The sequence below is a fragment of the Notechis scutatus genome, chromosome 9 (genome assembly GCF_049901735.1).
Source record: "Notechis scutatus isolate UNSWTSFEM ecotype Mainland chromosome 9, rNotScu1.2, whole genome shotgun sequence".
Lineage (NCBI taxonomy): Eukaryota > Metazoa > Chordata > Lepidosauria > Squamata > Elapidae > Notechis > Notechis scutatus.
Genome location: NC_142017.1, coordinates 5,693,834 through 5,716,610, shown reverse-complemented (window position 1 = coordinate 5,716,610; position 22,777 = coordinate 5,693,834). Strand labels below are relative to the sequence as shown.

General features: G+C 39.3%; 1 protein-coding gene across 4 annotated transcripts; it reads left to right on the top strand.

The window, feature by feature from the left end:
• Positions 1-1,812: 1,812 nt before the first annotated feature.
• CYLD (CYLD lysine 63 deubiquitinase) lies at positions 1,813-22,532 on the top strand. Of its 4 annotated transcripts, XM_087971473.1 has the most exons (18): positions 1,844-1,982; positions 3,712-3,808; positions 6,459-7,132; positions 7,616-7,918; positions 8,979-9,084; positions 10,912-11,007; positions 12,220-12,336; positions 13,879-14,261; positions 15,105-15,270; positions 15,624-15,765; positions 16,427-16,549; positions 16,875-16,966; positions 17,370-17,436; positions 18,223-18,355; positions 19,184-19,292; positions 20,053-20,171; positions 20,323-20,539; positions 22,058-22,532. In XM_087971473.1, the coding sequence occupies exons 3-18, from the start codon at positions 6,623-6,625 to the stop codon at positions 22,240-22,242; spliced, it is 2,868 nt and encodes a 955-aa protein (XP_087827599.1). In that variant the 5' UTR covers positions 1,844-1,982; positions 3,712-3,808; positions 6,459-6,622; the 3' UTR covers positions 22,243-22,532. The 4 variants fall into 4 exon arrangements, with proteins under 4 accessions (XP_026531667.2, XP_026531669.2, XP_087827599.1 ...); XM_026675882.2 differs by lacking the exon at positions 3,712-3,808 and having other exon boundaries at positions 1,813-1,982; XM_026675884.2 differs by lacking the exon at positions 3,712-3,808 and having other exon boundaries at positions 1,815-1,982; positions 7,616-7,783.
• The last annotated feature ends 245 nt before the right edge of the window (positions 22,533-22,777 follow it).

Genomic DNA, 22,777 nt, shown 5'->3' with positions numbered 1-22,777 from the left:
TTGCCCCTTTTGTCTCAGCTGCTCTTGCCTTCTAGCAGCTCTGTGCACACACACACACTGGGAACAGGCTCCCCTGGGTCCTCTGCCTTGCTGCTGCCAGACTCCAGAGGCTCCGAAGGCAGCACCACACACTCAGATGGTCTTGGCCCCATCTCTGCATCGGATGCAGGACCCTCGTCCAAATCCTCTCCAGATTCCCGGACTGGTCCACATTATTCCCCACTGTCTGCTTCCGCTGCCGTCTGCACAGGCTGCTGGTGAACCACAACAGGGGAGAAGAACCAACAGACTCAGGACCCAATTGCAGATGCACAAATGAACGGAGCACGGGAAAAAAAAAAATACCTTATCTCGCTTATATGGAGACCCTCGGCAATCAGCTTGAAGCTGGAGGAAGCGAACGATGATTGACTGGCAGTTTTGCCATAGGTCAATTTCTTTGAAGGAAGGACAAGCAGAGAGAGTGACTTGTGCAAACTCTAGATCAGGGGTCTCCAACCTTTTTGGTTTCGTACAGTGGGTTTTTTCAGTGCCATTTGTATGAGATAGGTAGCCATCAATATCTATCAAATAAACAAATAAATAAATCATTGCTTTAAAAAAATCCCATTAAAAACAGAAATGTGGTGTATATTGGAGCTGGAGACCCATTGAGAGCTGTATGCAACAAAATTTCATTTTAATGTTTGCCAATTAGCGTACATTCAAAGTGACAATAGTTATTCTACATCTAAGACTTAGTGTAAGACATAAATTACATCTATTTTCATTCTCTCTCTCCATCCATCCATCCATCCATTCACACAATTTTATACCCGTTATTATATGGATGCTGATAGATAGATGGATGGATGGATAGATGGATGATGGATGGATGGAAGGTAGATAGATAAGATAGATAGATGGATGGATGGAAGGTAGGTAGGTAGGTAGATAGAAAGAGGGATGGATGGTGGAAGGTACATGGATGGATGGATGGAAGGTAGGTAGATAGGTAGGTAGTTTGTTCCTTTATTGTCTGTCAATGTTTAAAAATAGTGCACATATTCTATGCAGAGTTTTTAATACATTTTAAAGCATCTATACGAAAACAATTCAAAGATCTGCATAGATTTAAAAAATCACTTGTTTTAAACGAATTTCTCTCCCCTTATGCATTCATATGCATTTGCACACAGTCTCAACAGGTGTTCCTCCATTTTTATTCTTTGCTTTTCAACTGTACCTTGTTATTTTTATTATTAATAATTATTTTGGGGTAGAAACAATAGAAATGAAAGAATCCCCCAATAAAGATCTACAGTAGATAAGCGCCAACTGTAATTATTAATTTGCAATAGCAGGACAGACACATGGCCCCGCCCTCCTCCGAATGACGTCATCAATCTGGGGGCGGGGGCAGCAGGAGGAGGAGGAATGGTAACGTTTTACTTTTTAGAGAGCCCCCGCTCTCTTTTCCCTCCGCTCTTTCGGTTTTTGGTCCAATAGGAAGCGAGGTAGGCGAGTCCTTGGGAAAACGTGCCCAATCAAATCAACTGATCTCGGCGCGTTCGGGGGGGGAAGGCATGTGGGGGGGTGGGTGGGCTTTCTTCCCTTTTTAGCCACTCATCGAACAGGAACGAACCCGGCCAGCCAATCCAAACGATTCGTCGCTACCGCTCAACCTACCAGACTGGTGAGGGAAAAAAAGATGGAAATTCCCTCCGTCTGACAGAAAGCGAGAGCGAAAGGGAGAGGGAACCAGTCGCAAGGAGCGACGCCTGCTCCCGCGTGTTCCAATTGGCTAAGCGCGGGGACGGGGCGGGACGGAGCGGGGCGCTGGCAACCCAGCAGCGGGGTTAGGGTGCACTCGGCGAAGCCGCTCCGCGAAGCTCCTGAGGGGATGGGGATGGTGGCGGTCGCCGTCGCTCCCCTCCTTGCCCTCGGGGCGCCGGGAGGCTAAGAAGCCCCGCTGCGGCCGCCTGCGAAGGGACGAGAGAACGGTAATGGCGGGAAGCCGGTCGGGAGCGGGATGCGCCGGCCCATGGCGCTGAGGGGGGGAAACGCGTCGCGACGGGCTCGGTCCCTTCACCCTCCTTCCTTCGGGGTCCTCCATGGGTCACGTCCCCCCCCCACCCCAAAAAAAGACCGCGGCGGCCGCCGAAGCGCCCCTTAGAGGTCGCTGCACAACAGCCCTGCGAGGTAGGCCGGCCTGACAGGAAAAGCGGCCGGCCCAGATTCGACCGCTTGGGGGGGGGGAGGCTTTGAGGGACGCTGCTTTATTATTATTAGTAGTAGTAGTATTTTATCTTATTAGTATTTTTTATTATTTTATTAGTATTTTGTTAGTATTTATTAGTATTTATTAGTATTATTTGATTATTCTTGTTAACTTATTAACCATGAAACTCAGTCAACATTTAAAAATGTATCACAAATATTGACTGGCTCTGAATAATAATAATACTGATAATGATTATTATTATTATAATAGTGATAATATATTATTATAAACTAAGAAGCCAATGGTATTTGTGATGCATTTTTGAATGTTCAGTTGACTGAGTTTCATGTTTAATGAATAAAATGTTGTTGTTGTTGTTGTTGTTGTCTGCGGTTACAGTCTGGAGACTGGTGGGAAATTTAGCCATTCAAGTTCTAAGCAAGGAACTAAGGACGGTTAAGTGTGAGGAAAGGGGCAGTTCCAAGCGGGGGTTTGGGTTTTTTTTTGTGTGTGTGTTAAAATTAGGGTGTTTATGTCATGATTCATGGGCAACTTGGGGCCCAGTCCTCCTCCTCCTCTTCCTCCTCCTCCTCCTCCTCCTCCTTCTCTCTCTCTCTCTTAGATTTATCTTATCATCTATGTATTTATATGCCTCTATCTAGCTATTCGTCTCTATCAGTTTGTGTCTGTTCATCCATCTATCTCTGTCTGTGTCTGTCTGTCTGCCTACCTACCTACTCTCTATGTTGGTCTGTGTCTCTGTCAGTCAGTCTATCTGTCTATCATCTATCTCTATCATCTGTCTATGTGTCTTTCTATGTTAGTCTGTATCTGTCATCTATCCATCATCTATCTCATATCATCTGTTTATGTCTATCTATCTATCTATCTATCTATCTATATCTATATCTATATCTATATATCTATCTATCTATCTATCTATCTATCTATCTATCTATCTATCTATCTATCTATCTATCTATCTTGGTCTGTGTCTCTAACTATCCATCCATCTATCCGTCATCTGTCTGTCTATTATCTATCTCTATCATCTGTCTATGTGTGTGTCTCTCTCTATTTATGTCACTATCATCTATCTATCTATCTATCTATCTATCTATCTATCTATCTATCTATCTATCTATCTATCTATCTATCTTTGCCTGCCCCCCTCTCTGTCTATCTTACCTCTCTATCTTACTTATCTGTCTATATCTATCTCACTTATCTATCATCCAACCATGCTAGGAAGTCCTTTAAGTATCATTCCAAGGGCTCCAATCATAATAGATATAACAACAAATTTCTTTTCCCATAAGTTTTTCCCCAATTGTTTTTCCTCAGTCCTAGCATGACCCAGAATAGCAACGTCAACGAACCAGGCTTTCTTGTCATTAACTGTTCTATCAGGCATGTGATGAACAAAGATGTGTTATTAGTATTATTCGGATCTTGAAAGTCCCATAAGATCTTAACCTGTTTTTTCTCCAAAACCTTCTCAACTTCAGGGTCCCAGGAAGTTGTCTTCTTAGCTACATTCAAATTAAAACTTTTGGCAAAATTTCCAATGAATAATTCTGCAACTTGGTCATGTGGTTGCTTGAGGTTAGTTTGTGAAATTTTGCTGAGCCTCTGATCAAACAGTTAATTGTTTTATCCTTTTCGGTACAAAGGCAACTGTTTGTTTCATGTTGAATTTTCGCTTTTTTGCAATTAGTTGGCAAAGTTATTCTTCACATTGTTACGATGGTGCTGGCAGCTGCTCCCCCTCCTCATTGACTCTTTTCCTTTAAGTGGCTTCTTCATTATATTCACACACACGCACACACACACACACACACTTACCTGCTTGAGACATAGAAGGAGCTCCACAAAATGTTTAGGATATGCTTTGTGTACAATTTCAGAGAAAGTTTTCTCCCTCCTCCCCTTGTCTTCCCTTTCGGGTTTCACTTTCTCATTTAGGGAGCCGCCTTTTGTCCTGGGCAGGTTGACAAAACTGCCCAAAGTTTGTATATGTGTGTATGAGAATATATGTGTATATGTACCTGTGTGCCTGTATCTGTTCATATGTGTATCATATATGTATAATATATATGTGCATGTGTGTTTCTGTGTGTATGTATGTATTTATGCCAGATAAACACATCATTTTTCATTTGTTTTCTTAAAGGCGATGAAACAAAAAAAGAGTCTTGTTTACTTCTAGGCAGGATCTTAAGATTTTTTCACTCTGAAAGTTGTTAACTTTTCTATGGATTTCTTATACTTAAAAATAGACAAAGGTTCTGTAGTTTCGTCCTTTTAAAATGTTTATTCTATAGAACAGTGGATTTTGTGTATGTGCATGTCTATATCATAAAAATACTTCTTATAGTACTTGTATTATATCATCAGAGTTCTTGGGTTTGTCTTTTGCAATCAGAAAACAAATACTGAGACCACAATATCACTTAACAGAAAGAGATTTATAGGAGAATCACGATCATGCCTATTCTGGAATAAAGCCTATTAAGTTCAGTCGTGCTTCATTGTGAGTTAGCCTGCACAAAAGGACAGCTGTGTTGTGGCAGAAGCCTTTGTGGACTAGAATCTGTTTTTGCAACATAAGCCAGGATGGGGTCACTGGTTTGCTCAGGCTGAAACTTCAGACTGAAGTGGTTCATGTCTTAATTTAGTGAACTTAAATACGTATATGCAAGTCTTATGATCACATGGAGTCTCTTTGCATAAGTCAAACTGAACCACAAAGTTAGCAGTGAGCTGTAGTTTTCCACACTAAGGGCAAAACTTTGGTTAATAGTTCTTTGGGAAGAAACTAGAGTTTTATATCTGTTATATTGTATTTTTATAAATCATTGTTTTCTGTGTATAGTAATGATTATTTTTCACCATAGACCAGTCTTGAAAGGTGCACTATATCTCAGTTGTTACTTGTTGACACTTATTTGTTCATAGCATTTCTATGCTGTCAACTTCGTGCAGATTCTGGGTGGCTTGCAATTGTATAAAACCTGTAAAATTTTATGAAAGTAAAATAACCACTCAAAACAAAACAAACCTTGCTCTCAGAATGACTTCTACATTCCTCTTATGTGATTGGATCATTTAGATAGTTGTGCTTGACATGGAGGGAAAAAACCAACTTTTTTAAACCATTCTTTTGCCTCCCAGGCTCATAATTGAACCCTTGTTTCAATTCCTATATTGATCTTTGGTTCAAACATTACACCCTAAGGTTATTTCTTTTAATGAAATTTGGAAGCGGGCTGTTTGTTGCAGCTATTCATTATTGATGTTTTAAGTCTACGTACCTCCTAGGCTTTCAAAAAGTAACACTAGCCTTTCCTTGAAAAGTCTTCCATTCTCAATTATGCCTTTTCTTTCTTTTTATTCCTGTTCCCAAGATTGAGGAGATGCTTTTATTTGTTTGCATACTTAAGAAAAGAACCATTGCTTTTGTGAAATGCTGGTGTATAATAATGTATTATTGGTAGTTCTACTTAAACTGAAAGATAAATCAAAGTGACTTGTAGAGTTTATTTTAGGTAATGATCAAGCGTCTCAACTCCAAATGATTGCAGATGTGATTCTTCTTTTGCGTCTTGACTTCTATTGATAAATAAACTATGAAGTACACTGATGACTTTCCAATTGCTTAATAGCTTTACAAATTTCTTTGTCTAATCTTATTTAGCTTGATTTTTATTTGGAAGCATATCTTCAAGAGATTATTCTGACATGCTGCCACTCAGATATTTCCATAAATATCCATGATACCATATTTGCCAAAAATGTGTTATTCTAAGTACTACCTAAATATGTATTTTGGTGATTTTTCTCTATAATCAGATTGTGAGATTAACAAAACTCTTGTTTTACCTTTATCTTTTCAAGAAAGTTAAAAAATGTTTCGATTACTAAAAGGAAAAAAAAGCTCTTATTTGTGAGAACAGCTGTCCACTCAGTTCAAGATATTAATAAGGATTGCAAAGTTGAAAGCTAAATGGTCAGTTTTGTGGTGGCAATGGTGTGATGATGACTCTATTAGTCAGTCAATTTTATTGTGCAGAGAAATTCTTCAGCATGACCTTTATAGCTGTCTAAACATGTTCTCATTCTTGCCAGCTGGATGTTGTCATAGGTCTATAAAAATTAGATATGATGCTTGCTTTCAAAAGTGTCTTGTTTCCTGTCCTTTTACTATGGTATCCTTTAGCCTCTAATAATGTTTTCCTTTATTTTTATGCTTCAGGTCATCTATACTGGATTTAGCTCAGTAGGACATGGATGAAGAAAATTAAGTCAGTATTGGAGCTGTAACTTTAAAAAAAAACCCTCTCATTCACAGTTATGCTGCCTATCTAGGTTTCTTTGGAAGATTCTTCTTTTTCATCTTTTTACAAAGCTTGAAGCACAATGACTTCGGGTTTGTGGAGTCAAGAGAAAGCAAGCTCTCCATATTGGGAAGAGCGTATATTTTATTTGCTTCTCCAGGAATGTAGCATTATAGACAAGCAGACTCAAAAGCTATTAAAAATACCCAAAGGTAGTATCGGTCAGTTTATTCAAGACAGGTCTTCCGGTGGGCACATCAGGAACAACCCTTCATCCAAAAGCAAGAAGCTACAAATAGGAATCAAGATTTTGGAACAGCCCCATGCGGTCCTGTACGTCGACGAGAAAGAGATCGTTGATATAGAGGAAAAAAGAGCCGAGCTGCTGTTGGCAATCACCAATTGTGAGGAAAGATACAGTATATTTAAAAGCAGAAGCAGGCTACGTAAGGGCCTCCACATCGATGTTGGTTCCCCGGTGAAAGTGCAGCTGAGGTCAGGAGAAGAGAAATACCCTGGAATTGTTCGCTTTAGAGGACCCTTAATACAAGAGAGATCCCTGTCGGGTATATTTTTCGGAGTGGAGCTTCTGGTAAGGATTGTCTTTCTTTTTTTTAATGTAGATTGGTGAAACATACTTTCTGGTATCATTGAGCGTGCATTCTAAAAACCCGTAAAGTGTTAGGTTTAATTCGTTTATTACATTTGTATCCCTGTCTTCCTTTTAGGATGGAAGGATTGTGTGGGATGGTTCTCCATGCCATTTTATCCTTGCAACGTAGCTGAAGGAGGTTGCGTTGAGAGAATGTCTGCGTGCCAGACATGAGTTGCTTTTATGATAAATATCTCTGCATAAATTTCAATTTCTCATTTGCTGGATTTTCCTGCAGTTTGTTAAGCTAAAAAATAAGCAGATGCTATAGTGGTTCAGCATATTGCATGGAACAGGCCTCCCTAATCCAAGGTCTTCCCGTGAGTTGTAATTTCTATGAAGGTTATAAAACTTGGGGCCTTCCTCAGCTCAACATTGGGCTGAACTTCACAATTCATTTTCCTTTTCCTTTTATAAATACAGGAAGAAGGTCGTGGTCAGGGCTTTACTGATGGACAGTACCAAGGCAAACAGCTGTTCAGATGTGATGAGGACTGTGGAGTGTTTGTTGCACTAGACAAACTAGAACTGATGGACGATGATGACAATGAACTGGAGAATGACTATGCAGCTCCAGTTGACTCAATGCAGGTAGAACTTCCTCCTTTGGAGCTCAACTCCAGGGTTTCTGTGAAGATAGGGAAGAATATAGAGTATGGGACAGTTATATTCTGTGATGTCATACCAGGAAACGAGAGTTTAGGATACGTTGTTGGAGTGGACATGGTAAGAAATTAAGATTTTTATGATTTTTTGCATGTGTGTTTAAAATAGTACATGCAATATTGCTGGTGGGTGGAATCCTTGAAAGCGACTTATGGCAGTTGTTGCCATGTGTAAATCACTCTAGTATATTTTTTAGTTATCAGATAAAATGTATGTTAACTTGCTTTGGTGGGGGGATAAATCATGCTTCTTGGATTACAGTATAGCAACAGAGAATCTCCTCTAGGGCATTTGAATCTTACAGTACATTATTACTTTGTTGGACAACAAACAATGAACAAGATTACAGGCTTTACTTTATGTTCAAAAATGACTTGCCAAGTTAAAAAAGAAAATCTTGTCCTTGATTCTAATGATAAGCATGTTTTATTGAACTCCGTTCTTTTCTGAGAAAAATGGTGACAAGTGTCGGTTTTAGCCTCTTGAAGGAATATAAAAAGACTCTTTGGTATGAATTTGAATTCCACCTCTTAATTTGTAATGCTCAAGAGCACATCAATAATACTTGCTGTTCCTCACTTTTTTTCCTGAAGTTTGTTTCTATAATTGGAAAATGTACAATAGCTTTCAAGTAAAAATACTGAAATCAAATGTTCTACTTCAGAAAATATCCTTAAGTATTTGATGTAGTAAAACGCTGTTTGCACATTGAATATAATGGGTTATACTTGCATAGCCTCACTTGGTTCCATTTAGAACTATGAAAGATCAAAACAGTTACCTTTCTCGTCAGCCTTTCTATTTTCTCGGTAACCATTGAGAATGGCTGCATTTGTGTAACTTCACAAATTGCTTACAAATTGGGCTTTGTACTTCAGTAATTGGGAGTTTTTTTTTTCTTAATTGTGACATATGATTATTAGTAGACGAATCCTTTGTGTTTCTGTCTGAGAGGTGGGTTGCCAGCATTACAAGAATATCTTTTTTCATGATGGCTTGTGCTTTCAACCTTAGCTTTGCATAGCTTTTGCAAAGTTTTAGTAACATCCTGGTTTTCTTGAATGCATTCAGCTGTTCTTTTGAGCTATAAGGAATAAACATATTATAAAATGCTTTTTAGGACAATCCAATTGGAAATTGGGATGGAAGATACAATGGACAGCAGCTCTGTAGTTTTGCAAGTGTTGAAAGCACACTTCTTTTGCATATCAATGATGTTATCCCAGGTAATATTTTATTTTGATTTTGAGAAGAGTCTCTAGATTTTAGCAGGTTGATTAATGTCTGGTTGTAGCTTTATATTTGGCCTTTGCGGTTCATTCTTAAAGTAGATATTTCTGTATCTACTATATTACTGGGCACTGTTTTTTCTTGGTAATTTTTTAATTCTGGAAATGTTTTCAGAATTTTTAAAATGTCGTGTATTTTTCCCCCTAAACTCATTAAGAGATGCTGCTACAGTGCACTACAGGTAGTCTGTGACTTACGATAACAATTGAACCCAAGATTTATGTTCCTAAAGTGAGACCGATGTTAAGTGAGTTTTGCCCCTTCTTACAACTTTTCTTGCCACAGTTATTAAGTGATCACTGCAGATGCTAAGTTAGTATCATGGTTGTTAAGTGAATCCATTGACTTTGCTTGTCAGTATGGCACAAAAGGTGGATCACGAGACCCTGGGACACTGCAGCCATTATAAATATGAGTCAGTTGCCAAGCATCTGAATTTTGATCCTGTAACCATAGGGATGCTGCAACGATTAGTGAAAAACCGTCAATTTTTCCCAGTGCCGTTGTAACTTTGAAGAGTCATTAAAGGAATTGTTGTAAGGCAAATGTATTTGTCTTAATGGAATGCTGGCCTTCTCGACTATTTCCAGATGATAAAGCTTGAGGACTGAAAGTCCCATTATCTGGCAGTGAATTTTCTACTTGAGAAATTGTCTTTGTTTAGTAGGTTATTGTGTGGGTTAGGGAACTGGAACAGTGTTGAATGGAAATGATGCGGCTGCAGTTCACATTCGTGAATAATTATGCATAATGATTTAAAGGCTAGTTAAGAACACTTAAAAACCTGAAAGAAATGATGCATAAGGTCTCACCAGGTGATTCTAATTTTTGTACAGCATTTGTGTACTGGATTATGGTATTGTTACACTTTATTTAAAAGGAATATGTTCAAAAGATGCCCACATATGCTCTGATAAAAGAACTGGTGTTTGTGAGAAGAGCTCGGAACCACAGGCAATCTGTTCTTTTCTCCGTATTATTAGAGTGCCAGTTTTTCTATTCACAAAGCTTTAATAATACTGTAAGCCCTATGCTGCATGCATGAGTCAACTGCTTTGCACTGGAGGAATATAGTGACTTGAATAGGATCTACTGAGATTAGCTGATTTGCTTAGAAAGAAACCATAGAATCTAAGTTACTAGACGGCCCTTTCATGGTTTTTCAAACTTGACATTAGTGATGAAACTATTTACTTGGCTGCTTTGCCAAGGAAATTAAAACATGTGAGCAATCTTTGGAACCGCAGATCATATTTTTCTAGGGAAAGGACAGCTGGATTAGGAGACTTATCTTTGGCTTGCTCAGCACAAAGACAGAAGCTTTGTAGGTGTAAAGGGAACCTAAGGTTTCACTGGTTGAATTTGAGAGAGATGAGATGCAGATAGGAGTAAGAAAACATTAGAATTGCTCAGCTGGATTAGTATAAAGGTTTATTAGTCTGACAGACTGTTCCAACAATAGCCATCTGAGTAAGTCCTTATTTAATCATTAAGTTTTTTTAAAACAAACTTCCAAATCATTCCTAAAGAATGGTAATTTATGTTATAGTTCCATTATGACAGGTATTATAATTGAGGTATCATGTTACAGTTTGGCTTATCTTTCTGTGTAAAATCTTATACATCAGGACTTTCAGGCCTCCTGAGGAAGGTCTAATAATGCGTCTCCTGTTTTTGATTAACGTTTTGAAACTAATACATTACATTTGTTGTATAGTGTGCTCTTATACTTTGTGAAATATCTAAACTCTGCTCTGTTTTAGAGGCTGTGTGTCAGGACAGGAGACCTCCCAAACTTGCTTATACTTCCAGAGGTGGTGGTGACAAAGCTTTTGGTCATAGCAAGCCAAAGTCTACAGGTACATCACTCAGCATTTTAGTGAAACTTAGTGTTGTTTCTTAAATGAGGATTGCCACGTGCAATCTCCTCATGTTGCTATTTAAAGGCAAGTTTGACTACTAAAACAGTCTCTCCATCAATATCAGTGAAGATATTTAATGTGTACTTTACTGTATTCCTTATAAAGGTTTGAACATATCAGCATTTTTAATTGGTATCCATATAAATGGAAAAATAAATGTGTCATTACACCAATTACGATTGGAGCCCTTGGAGTGATACTTAAAGGACTTCCTAGGATGGTTGGATGAAAGATAAGTGAGATAGATATAGACAGACAGATAGGTAAGAGAGAGAGGTAAGAGAGAAAGGATAGATAGATAGGAATGGAAATGGAAATGGAAATGGATATATTCATTTTCCCTTGAACCCTCTGGATTCACTGCTTGAATTTTCTGTGCTTGATCCTTCGGATGAAACACAAGGAGCGAAATTGCTCCTTACTTGCAAATGTCATCTGTAAAATAGCAAGAAAAGGGGTTTACGTCAAAGGGTTAGATGTATTGCAAAAGGATGTCCAAATTTCAGCAGGAATCATGAGAACTTTTGCATAGGTGCATATTTCTAGGATTATCCCAAGGTCCTGCAACACACTTATGTAAAGCCACTTGTGAAGAAAGTTTGGTTGTACCATTCTTAACCCACTGATCTTTCCAGTCTGTGAACAAGACTGGACATAGGCAGTTTCTGCCTTGCATATTAATATTACAATGACTACAGTTAAACAGTCCATATCTCAGTCATTTAAAGTGTTGATTATGGTGTATGAGTCAAGAGTTTTTGGGATTTGGTGGCATGCAATTTTAAATCACCGATGTTCATTCCTTCTAAAATATTAAGTCTGAAATCCGTGATCCGTATATGGTATTAATCTTACAGATATTATTAAGAAAACAGTTTCATTAAGCTGAAACAGAATTGTTACCTGATGTAGCTTTGCCTTCTAAAAGGTACTGTGTGTATAGCTTGAGATGTAAGCTGAGAACAGAGCTGTTCTTTAAAGGGTTGGGAGTATGAAATCATGCAGTATTGTAGTGATTGGACCAGATAACCTGCAGTTGTGTTTCTTCCATTAAAGTCATACAGTTCTGAAGCAGTTTTACAGACTTTCCAAAGAACATCAAAGCTTACTTGTATATATTCTTCCCTTCTGACATGGCCTGTTTTTCAGGTGCACTGTCTGATCCTGGAAACAGAAACAGAACAGAATTTTTCTACGCTTTAAATGGCTCCTCAGTTGATTCTCAAGCACAGCCAAAATCAAAAAATACATGGTATATTGATGAAGGTAACAAACTGGATTTTGATCACAGATGTAGTAACAAAATATGAACTGTAATGATGCAGAGAATTCTGACAACTGTATTGAGTTATATTTTTGGAAGCACTTTGATGCATCTTTTTTCTCCCCAAACTGCAGCTTTCCCTGTATTGCTGCTTTGAGTCAAGATGAGCATAGTCCATCATCCACTACTTGTTCCACAACCCCAGAGGAATTATTTTACACACTCATTTGATCCAGCAACTTATCACAAACAGCTTTTGAAAGTTGCCCTTGACTTTTTTTTTTTTTTTAGCAATTCCTTGTAGTAGCAGTCGCATGGCTTTAAGAGGGTGGGGAAAACCTAAATCTCTTTTGGTTAACTCCCATTCCTTAGTTCATGGCTGTAGTTTGTCAGATAACTGAAGACTTTTTCTTTGGCCCAGGTTTTATGGTAATTTCTTAGTCATGGTAGAAAATAACCCAACATTACATGACAGCAACATTACATCTTACACTCTTTATTAAACCAGTTGGGTTTTAGGCAGAGTGTGCAAGAGGCTTATAAATAGTAATGTGCTATTATACCAGCTTCTGACCTCATGCACTGTGCTTTGACTCATGATTTATTTATGTGTCTTCAGGAGACAAGTTGGTGAATGTGTCCTTTAGGGCCTCTCCGCTACTGATTGTGATACTCTGCTACTGATTAGGGCCTCACTGCTACTGATACTGATACGAATTCACAAGAGGTGTAGATTTCATTTTTGCTTCCCAGTAAATCATGGCTTCCAGATTACTAAGATCTAGAGCACTGTTTCTCAGCAACAATGTGGTACCTAGATTTCAACTCCCAGAATTCCTTCGCCTGCACAATCTAAAATAGCAGTTTTCAGAAAATAGCTTAAAGTTGACCAATAAGCCTCATATGATTAAATAGCTGACACAAAATACACAATTACTCTTGAATATTAAATTCAAGAGTCCTTAAGTGTTGAACAAGATGGAATTGTTGCTTCAAAGGTTTCTGTGTTCAAGTTTTTGTTGTTGTTACATCAGCTTTTCTGCTGTGCCAGCTGCCATAGACTGTAGGAGTCTGAGAAAACTTGAGAGACAATGCCCAATTTATTTGGAGCATATACCAAACTCACATGATATTCTGTATGAATTTGGAATGAGTCCAGGATCCCAGTTTCTTCCACCCAAGTTTGGAATTGCTGTGAACTATCTGTCACCTGCTGTAATGTATCACTAAGAAACTTTGTAATAATTATTTACAAAATTTTATTCAGTTTGCTGATTGGTATAGCAGAAGCTCATATTCTTGGTTATAGTCCTTGATTATAGTATTAGTAAAATCTACCTTGTTATCTCATTGTGCTTAGCAAGTGCCAGTAAACTGTTTTTAAGCAATTTATTCTTCCATGATAGAATCTAGTCAGAGAGAGAGAGATTCCAGCACGTTTTACTCATTTTTATGAAAAGCGCATCACATCTGTTTGAGTGCCTTAATATAAGTTGTAATTTGTAATCTGTGCCGACTTCTTTGCTTGCCTCCAATTCTAACAGTGGCTGAAGATTCTGCAAAATCACTCAACGACTCTTCTTCTGGGTTTGGAAATTCTTCCCCACCGCTGCAGCCTGCCCCGTCGAACAGTTTATCTTCTGAAAACAGATTCCATTCCCTGCCTTTCAGCCTCAACAAGATGTCAAGCACCACCAACAGTTCTATATCACACAGCCCGCTCTCCTTATCTGTTCAATCGGTTATTGGGGAAGGGACCTCTGGGCCAATCCAGGAGAGTCCACCAGCCCCCATAGCCCCCATCAACATGCATGGCCTCGAAGCTGGCTCTTTAGCAGAAGTGAAAGAGAACCCTCCCTTCTACGGAGTAATCCGTTGGATCGGGCAGCCGCCAGGGGTCAACGAAGTGTTAGCCGGGCTTGAGCTGGTAATTACTGTCAGATTTGAGAACCGGCGGGCAATTCCTGCCCACCTCTTACCCTGAAGGATCTTTTCGTTATCGCCTTTCTCTTAAATTTCCTGGCTACAGCTTGATTCTGACGTCAGGCCAGAGGAAAACTTACCGCCAGGCTGAAGCCAGCTCACAATTTTGATGTACGGGTAGTCTTTGAGTTACGACCGTAATTTAATCTGCAATTACGGTTGTAAGTCATGATGGTCATAACATAGGTCTCCATCAGACCCGATTTTAATGATCTTTTTTTGCAGCCATTGTTAAGTAAACCCATCGTTTCCTGTGGGGCAATTTTTGCTGGAAACCGGAAGCAAACACTGGTTTCCGGCAAAAGTGTCTGAAATTGTGGGTCATGTGACCGCAGGCAAACAGCCATAAATGCAGGCCAGTTGCCAAGGGCCCAAAATGTCATTTGACTGTGTGTGTGTGTGTCTGGACTTTGGAACTTCAAAACCGAGTCATAAGTCCCATCTGGGTGCGTTGTAATTCTGCACAGTCACTGAATGACTGGTTGTAAGTCAAGAACCAGTGTTTCTATGACCCATTGTGCTAAGTGGAGAGGGACAGATGTAAAAAGAGACACTACATCAAAGGAGACCGTGATCTCTTCAGGAGCCACATTTAATCTTTGTAGTTTTGTCAGAATTTGTGTGGATGGTGTGACTGTGCTGTTCGAGGGTTGGGTTGGGAAGCGTAAGCGTTGTGACCGCCATTTAGCCAGGTTTTTACGGAGAGGTTTCTCGTATCGCTACAAGTTTCTATAGGTGTATATAGCACTGACAGAGAAGTGCAGGTTTCTTATTTGTTTTTATTCAGGAAGATGAATGTGCAGGTTGCACCGATGGGACTTTTAAAGGAACCCGTTACTTTACCTGCGCACCAAAGAAAGCTCTTTTTGTCAAGCTGAAAAGCTGCCGTCCTGACTCCAGATTTGCCTCATTGCAGCCGGTGTCCAATCAGATTGAACGTTGCAATTCCTTAGGTATCGTCCACCTTTCTGTCTCTCTCTCTACAGCTTTGCTTTAATTCTGAATTGGGGGGGGGGGCGGGAAACCACATTTCTAATGATCAAGGAAGGTGTCTCTGTGTGTGTGTGCGCGCGCGCTTCTACCTGTAAGCATATATATATGTGTGTGTGTGTGCACATTTGTGAGAAATAAGTGCCTGTACATGTTTCCGTCAAAACAATGTTGGTCACGAGAATGGAGAAGTGGGTGGCCTCTGTGACTTTGCTGGACTACGTAATGGGCTTTTGATATTTCCACTGTGCTTGTTGCTAATGTGGGATTATGAAAGAGAACAGATGTAGCTTTAATTTCCCGACTTGTTTTTCAGCTTTTGGAGGCTATCTCAGTGAAGTGGTCGAAGAAAACACTCCTCCAAAAATGGAAAAAGAAGGATTAGAAACAATGATCGGAAAGAAAAAGGGGATCCAGGGTCATTATAACTCCTGCTACTTAGATTCCACCTTATTCTGGTAAATAAATAAAAAAACTGCATTTCAAGCCTGAGATGAAGAAAACACATGATATGCATTTTTAAAAATTCAACGAAGTTACATGAATCTAATAGCATGCACATGATATTTTTGTGACCTGATGTTATCTCTTGACTGTGGGGATACTGTGATAGTCATGCATGTGAGGACTACAAAGTTTTTGAGTGCCTTCGTAACTTTGAATCGTCATTAAACAGGGTAGTCATTAAGTGAGGAATACTGTATATATTAGGGATTTCTTTTAACCTTGTAAGTTGCTCAGAGCTTAGTTTACAGTCTGGGAAAGGCAGTATGTTTAAGACACAGAATCAAAATTAATAACTACTTCTTGTCCTGGATTTTTTTCCATTTAAGTGTTTCTTTCTCTGCTGATTGAGCCTTTGGTATTTGATATGGCTCACATTCTCTTTTCTAAGGCAGAATTGTTTCAATTTGTATTATATGGTGAGATTAGTTGCTGGTAAGGTTCAGATTATGTAAATGCTGTTTCTGGAAACAGGTATTTGTCAGAATCTCACAGAATCCGTTAAAAGCATCTCTCTCTGTGATAGATTTTAGGACACTTCCTGACTGGAAGGTGATGTTTTTACCCCTCTCTCCTTTCCAGTTTGAAACTTATTTTTTCCCCCTACTCTTTCAGCCTGTTTGCATTCAGTTCTGTCCTGGATACAGTTTTGCTTCGGCCCAAAGAGAAGAATGATGTAGAATATTATAGCGAAACTCAAGAATTGCTACGGACAGAGATCGTAAATCCTCTTCGAATGTAAGTACCTATGAGCTTCCTGTAAAAACATGCCATCTTCGGTGGGGAATGTCAAAAGCTTCTTCTACAAACAGGAAGAAGATGTTTGAAATGGTTTCTGGAAGGTGGAACAAGAAGCTTGAAAACCCCTGCTTGAGTTGACCACTTCAGGCCCCTCTACAATTTTTAGATGGTTTTTACCTCTTTTTTGCTTGTTTCCTCCTTTTGGTTTGTGGGCAGCAGTTCAAATGGTTGTAGACAATATTGTAGACCATGTTGCCTCTTTAGATTCTGCCTCTTGGGGGCTCGGTATGCCTTTTCAGACTTTTCATCTTTTACTTTCTAGATATGGATATGTGTGTGCCACAAAAGTAATGAAGCTGAGAAAGATCCTGGAAAAAGTTGAAGCAGCATCAGGATTCACATCTGAAGAAAAAGGTAAGTTCATTCTGTAATATTGTTAATGAGGAAGAACTGAAAGGATGTTTCATGTTATTAAACAGAAGTCTAGATAAGATCTTACCACCACCATAATAAACTCCTTTATGTTCATTTGGTAGCCTGTCCTTTTTTTTAAAAGACTGTGCTTAAAATAACAAATTAATGAAATTCTACATCTGTGGATTCTTAAAATGATTAAAGACAAGTGTCAGATCATCCCCAAATCTAGAAAATATTGGTTTCCCAGTTACGCATGGTTAAGAGTTCACATTTTTAATTGCTATTAAAACCAAGTTTTGAGGCTTGGTTTCTGGCAGGTTTTGTAACTTTGTATTTTTGCTATTATTTTTTAGTTGCCTGTCCTTTGATACCCTGATGAAACACTCTTTTTTTTTTCCAGATCCAGAAGAATTTTTGAATATTTTGTTTCATCATATTTTAAGAGTAGAACCACTCTTAAAAATAAGGTAAACACAGTCTTTGGCTCACAGAAGAAATTTTTTTAAAGTGACAAGAGTTATTATCTATAATTTACAGTCTTGAGGATAATTTCCAACAAAAAGTTATGGCTGGGAACACCCTTCAAGCATCTCCATTACTTTTATTTGTGTTTAGTTTTGTAAACTGAACATTTAGCTATGCCTTTATCTTGAGAACTTGGGCATATTTCAAAAGCTCTTATTGCTGCCTCGTCTCGCTTACTTAACTTCACTGATAAATAAATGACAGTTATGTCTCAACATTGTATCTGCTATAATAGCATCAGGTGTGGAGAACTTGTGGTCAGCTCAGTATTGCTAAATTACAACTTGCAGCACTTATCTATAGACTCAGTCTATATATATAAATATAAATTTAATAGTTCACAGACTGGTACATATCACTTTTGAAATAATCTCTTAATCAATTTAGGGAATAATTTATTTCAGGATCAAATTGGGGTCGGTCACTGGGACCAAAAGTCTAGTCTTCCGACCTCTTAGACTCATGTTGGAATTTTTCTCCAGCAGTGTGTGTAATTTGTTATAAATATATGAACAAATAATAATGTATTCTTATATTTATAACTAAAGGTTTGGAAAGGATCTTAAAATCCTAAGTCATCTGGTTTCTTTCCAGATGCAGGAATCTATTACTACAGGATTCTGCTGTAACCCTGAAGACAAATCTGGTTGCAATAGTAGTAGATTGTACTTTTTAAAATCAATATTAAGTGTCCCCATTGTCAAATACACTTGTATCTCTCTTCTTAGATCGGCAGGGCAAAAAGTTCAAGACTGCTATTTCTATCAGATTTTTATGGACAAGAATGAGAAAGTTGGAGTGCCTACCATACAGCAGTTACTGGAATGGTCTTTCATCAACAGCAATTTGAAATTTGCAGAGGTTTGCAGAAAGATTCCTCTTTTTATAGTTTTACCAATCGGTGCACATTTTGCTGGCTGGTGTTGATCAGATTGCGAGAAGCTGAAGCATGCAAGTGTCTCCACAGTAGTTCAATAAATTCTTAATTGATTAGGAAGTGACTCTTCATTGTGATGAATGGGGGATTTGCTTCTTCAGTAGATATCAGAAGAACTTCTTGACACTTTGCTTGAGCTATTTGTGCAAATGATTTATTAATTAAAGCATAGGTGGGGAACTCAACGTATCCAGATGTTCCTCAGTTTAAATTCACCGCTGCCGTGTGTGAATGGCCAGTGGAAAAAGGATTCTGGGAGTTCTAGTTCAGCATCACCTTGAGGCCCATTAGTTTCCTTCTTGCTTTAGATCAGGGTGTCAAACCTTGGCAACTTTAAGACCACTGGACTTCAACATCCCGAGGCTGTGGAATTCTGGGAGTTGAAGACCACAAGTCTTAAAAGTGGCCAAGTTGGGCACCCTTAAGTCAAAGATAGGACTAATCTGTATGACTGATTATATGTATACCAAACCTTAAGACAAGGGTCTTCAAACTTGGCAAGTTTAAGACTTGTGGACTTCAACTCCCGGAATTCCTGAGCTAACATGACTGGAGGAGGAATTCTGGGAGTTGAAGTCCACAAGTCTTAAAGCTGTCAAGTTTGAAGAGCTCTGCCTTAAGGTTTTTATGGTTCCTTGCTTTTGAGAAAGCTATTTTTAAACTTTACATTAGGGGCATCAGGATGTAGTAAACAAACAGAGAATGAAGTCTCTTGGATAAAATATAAATCCTTTTTCTGCTCATTTTACTAGGCCCCATCATGTCTGATAATTCAGATGCCTCGATTTGGCAAGGACTTCAAAATGTTCAACAAAATTTTCCCTTCTCTGGAATTGAATATCACAGACCTGCTGGAAGACAGTGAGTTTAATTATGCCTCATGATAGTGCAATAAGACTGAATTTCAGTTGAAATGAACTCCACAACATTTGATGAACCTGGATACCTTCAACAATAAAATGAATCACCTTCAAAATAATGCAGAATGGAATTGCTGTGCACCATAAAAATCTTTTTTTCAATGGAGATACACAAATAGAATCAGGATCTGAAATCTTCATTGCAGACTTTAGCAGAGCCATAACAATAGTTGATTTCCAAACTGCTCCAGTTTTGTTCATAATAACTTTTCTCAGGTTCCTAAAATAAATAAGTTCTAACTGCCATTAGGAAATAAAGAATACAGATATCCTAGCCCTTTAGGAAATAATCTTTTACTAGCCTGTCTGCTGGCTATTTTATTCTGTTAGGATTTTGATGTAATGTGTTTAAGTTGCACGCCCACTGTATCAACGCAGAATGAACAAGAATTTTTCCAACAATTCCTGGAGAAATTGTGAGGGTTTTTTCCTCCCATTTCCCCTCTTGTTTTCACCTGTTCCTTCCTATCTGCCACACCTGTTCAATTCTCAATAGAAAAATCTAGAAGAACACAAAACTTCCAAATATGACAGGGCGCATTCTTTAAATTAGTAGTATCTGTGCATGAATAGAGTGGGCTAATTTTCTTTTACTCAAACGTTTGATTTTCTATTTTAAAAAGAAATTGTAGGTGTGGATTCTGTTTATTCAGAATGGTAGCATGCAGCACAATGGGTGTTTTTCCTCTTGTAAAATGCAGCTCCGAGACAGTGTCGTATCTGCGGAGGACTTGCAGTGTACGAATGTCGGGAATGTTACGAAGATTCAGACATTTCCTCTGGTAAAATCAAGCAGTTTTGCAAAACTTGCAATACGCAGGTAAGTTGTTGTTTTTTTCTTTCTTTCTTTCCGAAATGACCTAAGAATTCGTTTTTGATATTGCTGTCTTGTGTGAGTACTGGGTTCTTTCAGAAAGAGGCAAGAATGTAATTCCCTTTGCTAAACGTTTCTTCCCTCCATCCCACAATAGGTTCATCTTCACCCCAAAAGGCAGAGTCATAAATTCAACCCAGTGTCGCTTCCGAAAGATTTACCGGACTGGGATTGGAGGCACAGCTGCATACCTTGTCAGAAGATGGAGCTCTTTGCCGTTCTTTGTATAGAGACAAGCCACTATGTGGCTTTTGTTAAATATGGCAAGGAAGATTCGTCTTGGCTCTTTTTTGATAGCATGGCTGATCGGGATGGTATGTTTTCTCTTTTGTGAACTCTCGACTGTTAGCCTTGGCCTTAAATTAACAAACTTTTTAGTATTTAACATCTGTCACGAGACTCCTCGTGTCATGGTTCAAGCAACATTCCTCAATCTTTCAACCATGGCATACACTTTTGTCAACGTTCCCCAGATTGTAGGGCACCTTGTTGAGAAAAGCTAGGTTGTTGCTGTAGGCCAGGGGTCTGCAACCTTAAACACTCGAAGAGCCATTTGGACTCATTTCTCACAGAAAAACAAAACACCGGGAGCCCCAAGACTTCGGTGGGGGTGGCCAACTCAACATCATTCCCACCCAGTCACATGACCCCACCACCACCACGCCTACCCAGATTTTGTGGCTCTCGGTGTTTTCTGTGCCAAATGGGTCTCTCCTTCCTTCCCTCCCATTTCTGTCTTTTGTGTTTTACCTTCTCAGGCCAAGCGAGGATTGACTGGGAGTTGAGGGCAAGGGGAGGGGCCAGCCAGTGGTGGGATCACCCAACAGGGAGCCACAGCAGAGGGCCCAAAGAGCCTCATGTGGCTCCAGAGCCGTGGGCTGCTGACTCCCACTGTAGGCTAAGGCCAGGGAGATTTAAAAAAAATTAAATCTCTGCTTATGTTTGATAATTCCAAAAATTACCAGCACATCCAAAATGAATTTGGATGGTGGCAGGATAAGGAAAGTTGAAAGAGACAATATAATAGAATAACAGAATTGGAAAGAACTTTGGAGGTCTTCTAGTCCAACCCCCTCCTCAAGCAGGAAACCCTAAACCATCTCAGACAAATGGTTGTCCAGTCTCTTCTTAAAAACCTGCAGTATTGGAGCACCCACAATTTCTGGAGGCAAGTAGTTCCACTGGTTAATTGTTCTCACTGTCAGGAAGTTTCTCCTTAGTTCTAGGTTGCTTCTCCCCATGATTAGTTCCAATCCATTTCTTCTTGTTCTGCCTTCCAGGTGCTTTGGAGAACAGGTTGACCTCCTTTGTGGCAGCCCCTCAAATATTGGAACACTGCTAACATATCACCCCCAATCCATCCCTCCCCCCCCCAATTAAAATAGACAAACCTGGTTCCTGCAACCGTTCCTCACATTTTAGCCTCCAGTCCCCTAATAATCTTCGTTGCTCTTCTCTGCACTCTTTCTTTTTGTGGAACTCATGTGATTGATTCTGAAATGGATAATTTTGGACACAGGTTGGAGATTTCAGTTGGCATGAAGTAGAATGCTTCTCAGCTGGGATTACATCATCTCCCAAAGGTGGCTTTTTTTCAAGAAGCAACCGGACTTTCTGGTTTTTCTTTGAAGATGTTTTGCTTCTCATCCAAGAAGCTGAAAAATTCTTGGATGAGAAGCGAAATGTCTTCAAAGAAAAAAGCACCTTTGGGACAGCCATGACCTGGATGAACTGAGAATCTCCATAAGACATGTCTTCATCTCAAAACCATATAGTTTGGACTGTCTTATTGTCCTGCTGGAGTAATCCCATGTCTCCTTTTCTCTCCCAAGGAGGTCAAAATGGTTTTAACATCCCTCAAGTGACTCCCTGCCCAGAAGTTGGCGAGTATCTGAAAATGTCCCTCGATGAATTGCACTCTCTGGACTCAAGGAGAATCCAAGGCTGTGCGCGAAGGCTCCTTTGCGATGCTTACATGTGCATGTACCAGAGCCCTACGATGAGTTTGTACAAGTAGACATGGAGGATTCTCGTGAGAAAGGATAGTGGACCGTGGCCCAAGAAAGCTCAACGGAGCTGTCGGCTTCTCAGCTTGCGCATCCGTTGCTGGCAATGGATGCTTCGAAGGGTATGGAAATCAAAGAACTAGAAAGAAGGAGCAGCTATTTTAACAGAAAGGGGGAAAATGGAACCATTCTACAGTGCAGTGTTGTGTTGCTAAAACACTCAAGTGTTTTTGCTCTTGGACATGTGCGCGTGTGTGTGCGTGTGGTTTTTTTTTTTTTAAATAAAAAAAGTCTAAATGAAGCGATTGTAATGTTTAGGTTGTGTTTCAGAAAAAAAACTGTTTACATAGACCGAAGATTACATCCCCTCTGGAGCCTTCTGCTGATTCTTCTGATCCTGCACAGCCTAAAGAATGAGGACTATATTTTGGGTGTTGTATGTTTCCCAGCGTTGTCTCCATTGTGTCTGTAAGACAAGCCTTATGACTTTGACATCAAGGGTTTTTGCTTCTTCTTTTGACCTGGAATAAGCTCAATCACGAATCC

Coding starts and splice junctions, on each gene's coding strand:
- CYLD (XM_026675882.2), top strand. CDS start 6,623: ATGACTTCGGGTTTGTGGAGTCAAGAGAAAGCAAGCTCTCCATATTGG. Junction 7,919..8,978: donor ACGTTGTTGGAGTGGACATG/GTAAGAAATTAA, acceptor AATGCTTTTTAG/GACAATCCAATTGGAAATTG. Junction 12,337..13,878: donor TACATGGTATATTGATGAAG/GTAACAAACTGG, acceptor CAATTCTAACAG/TGGCTGAAGATTCTGCAAAA.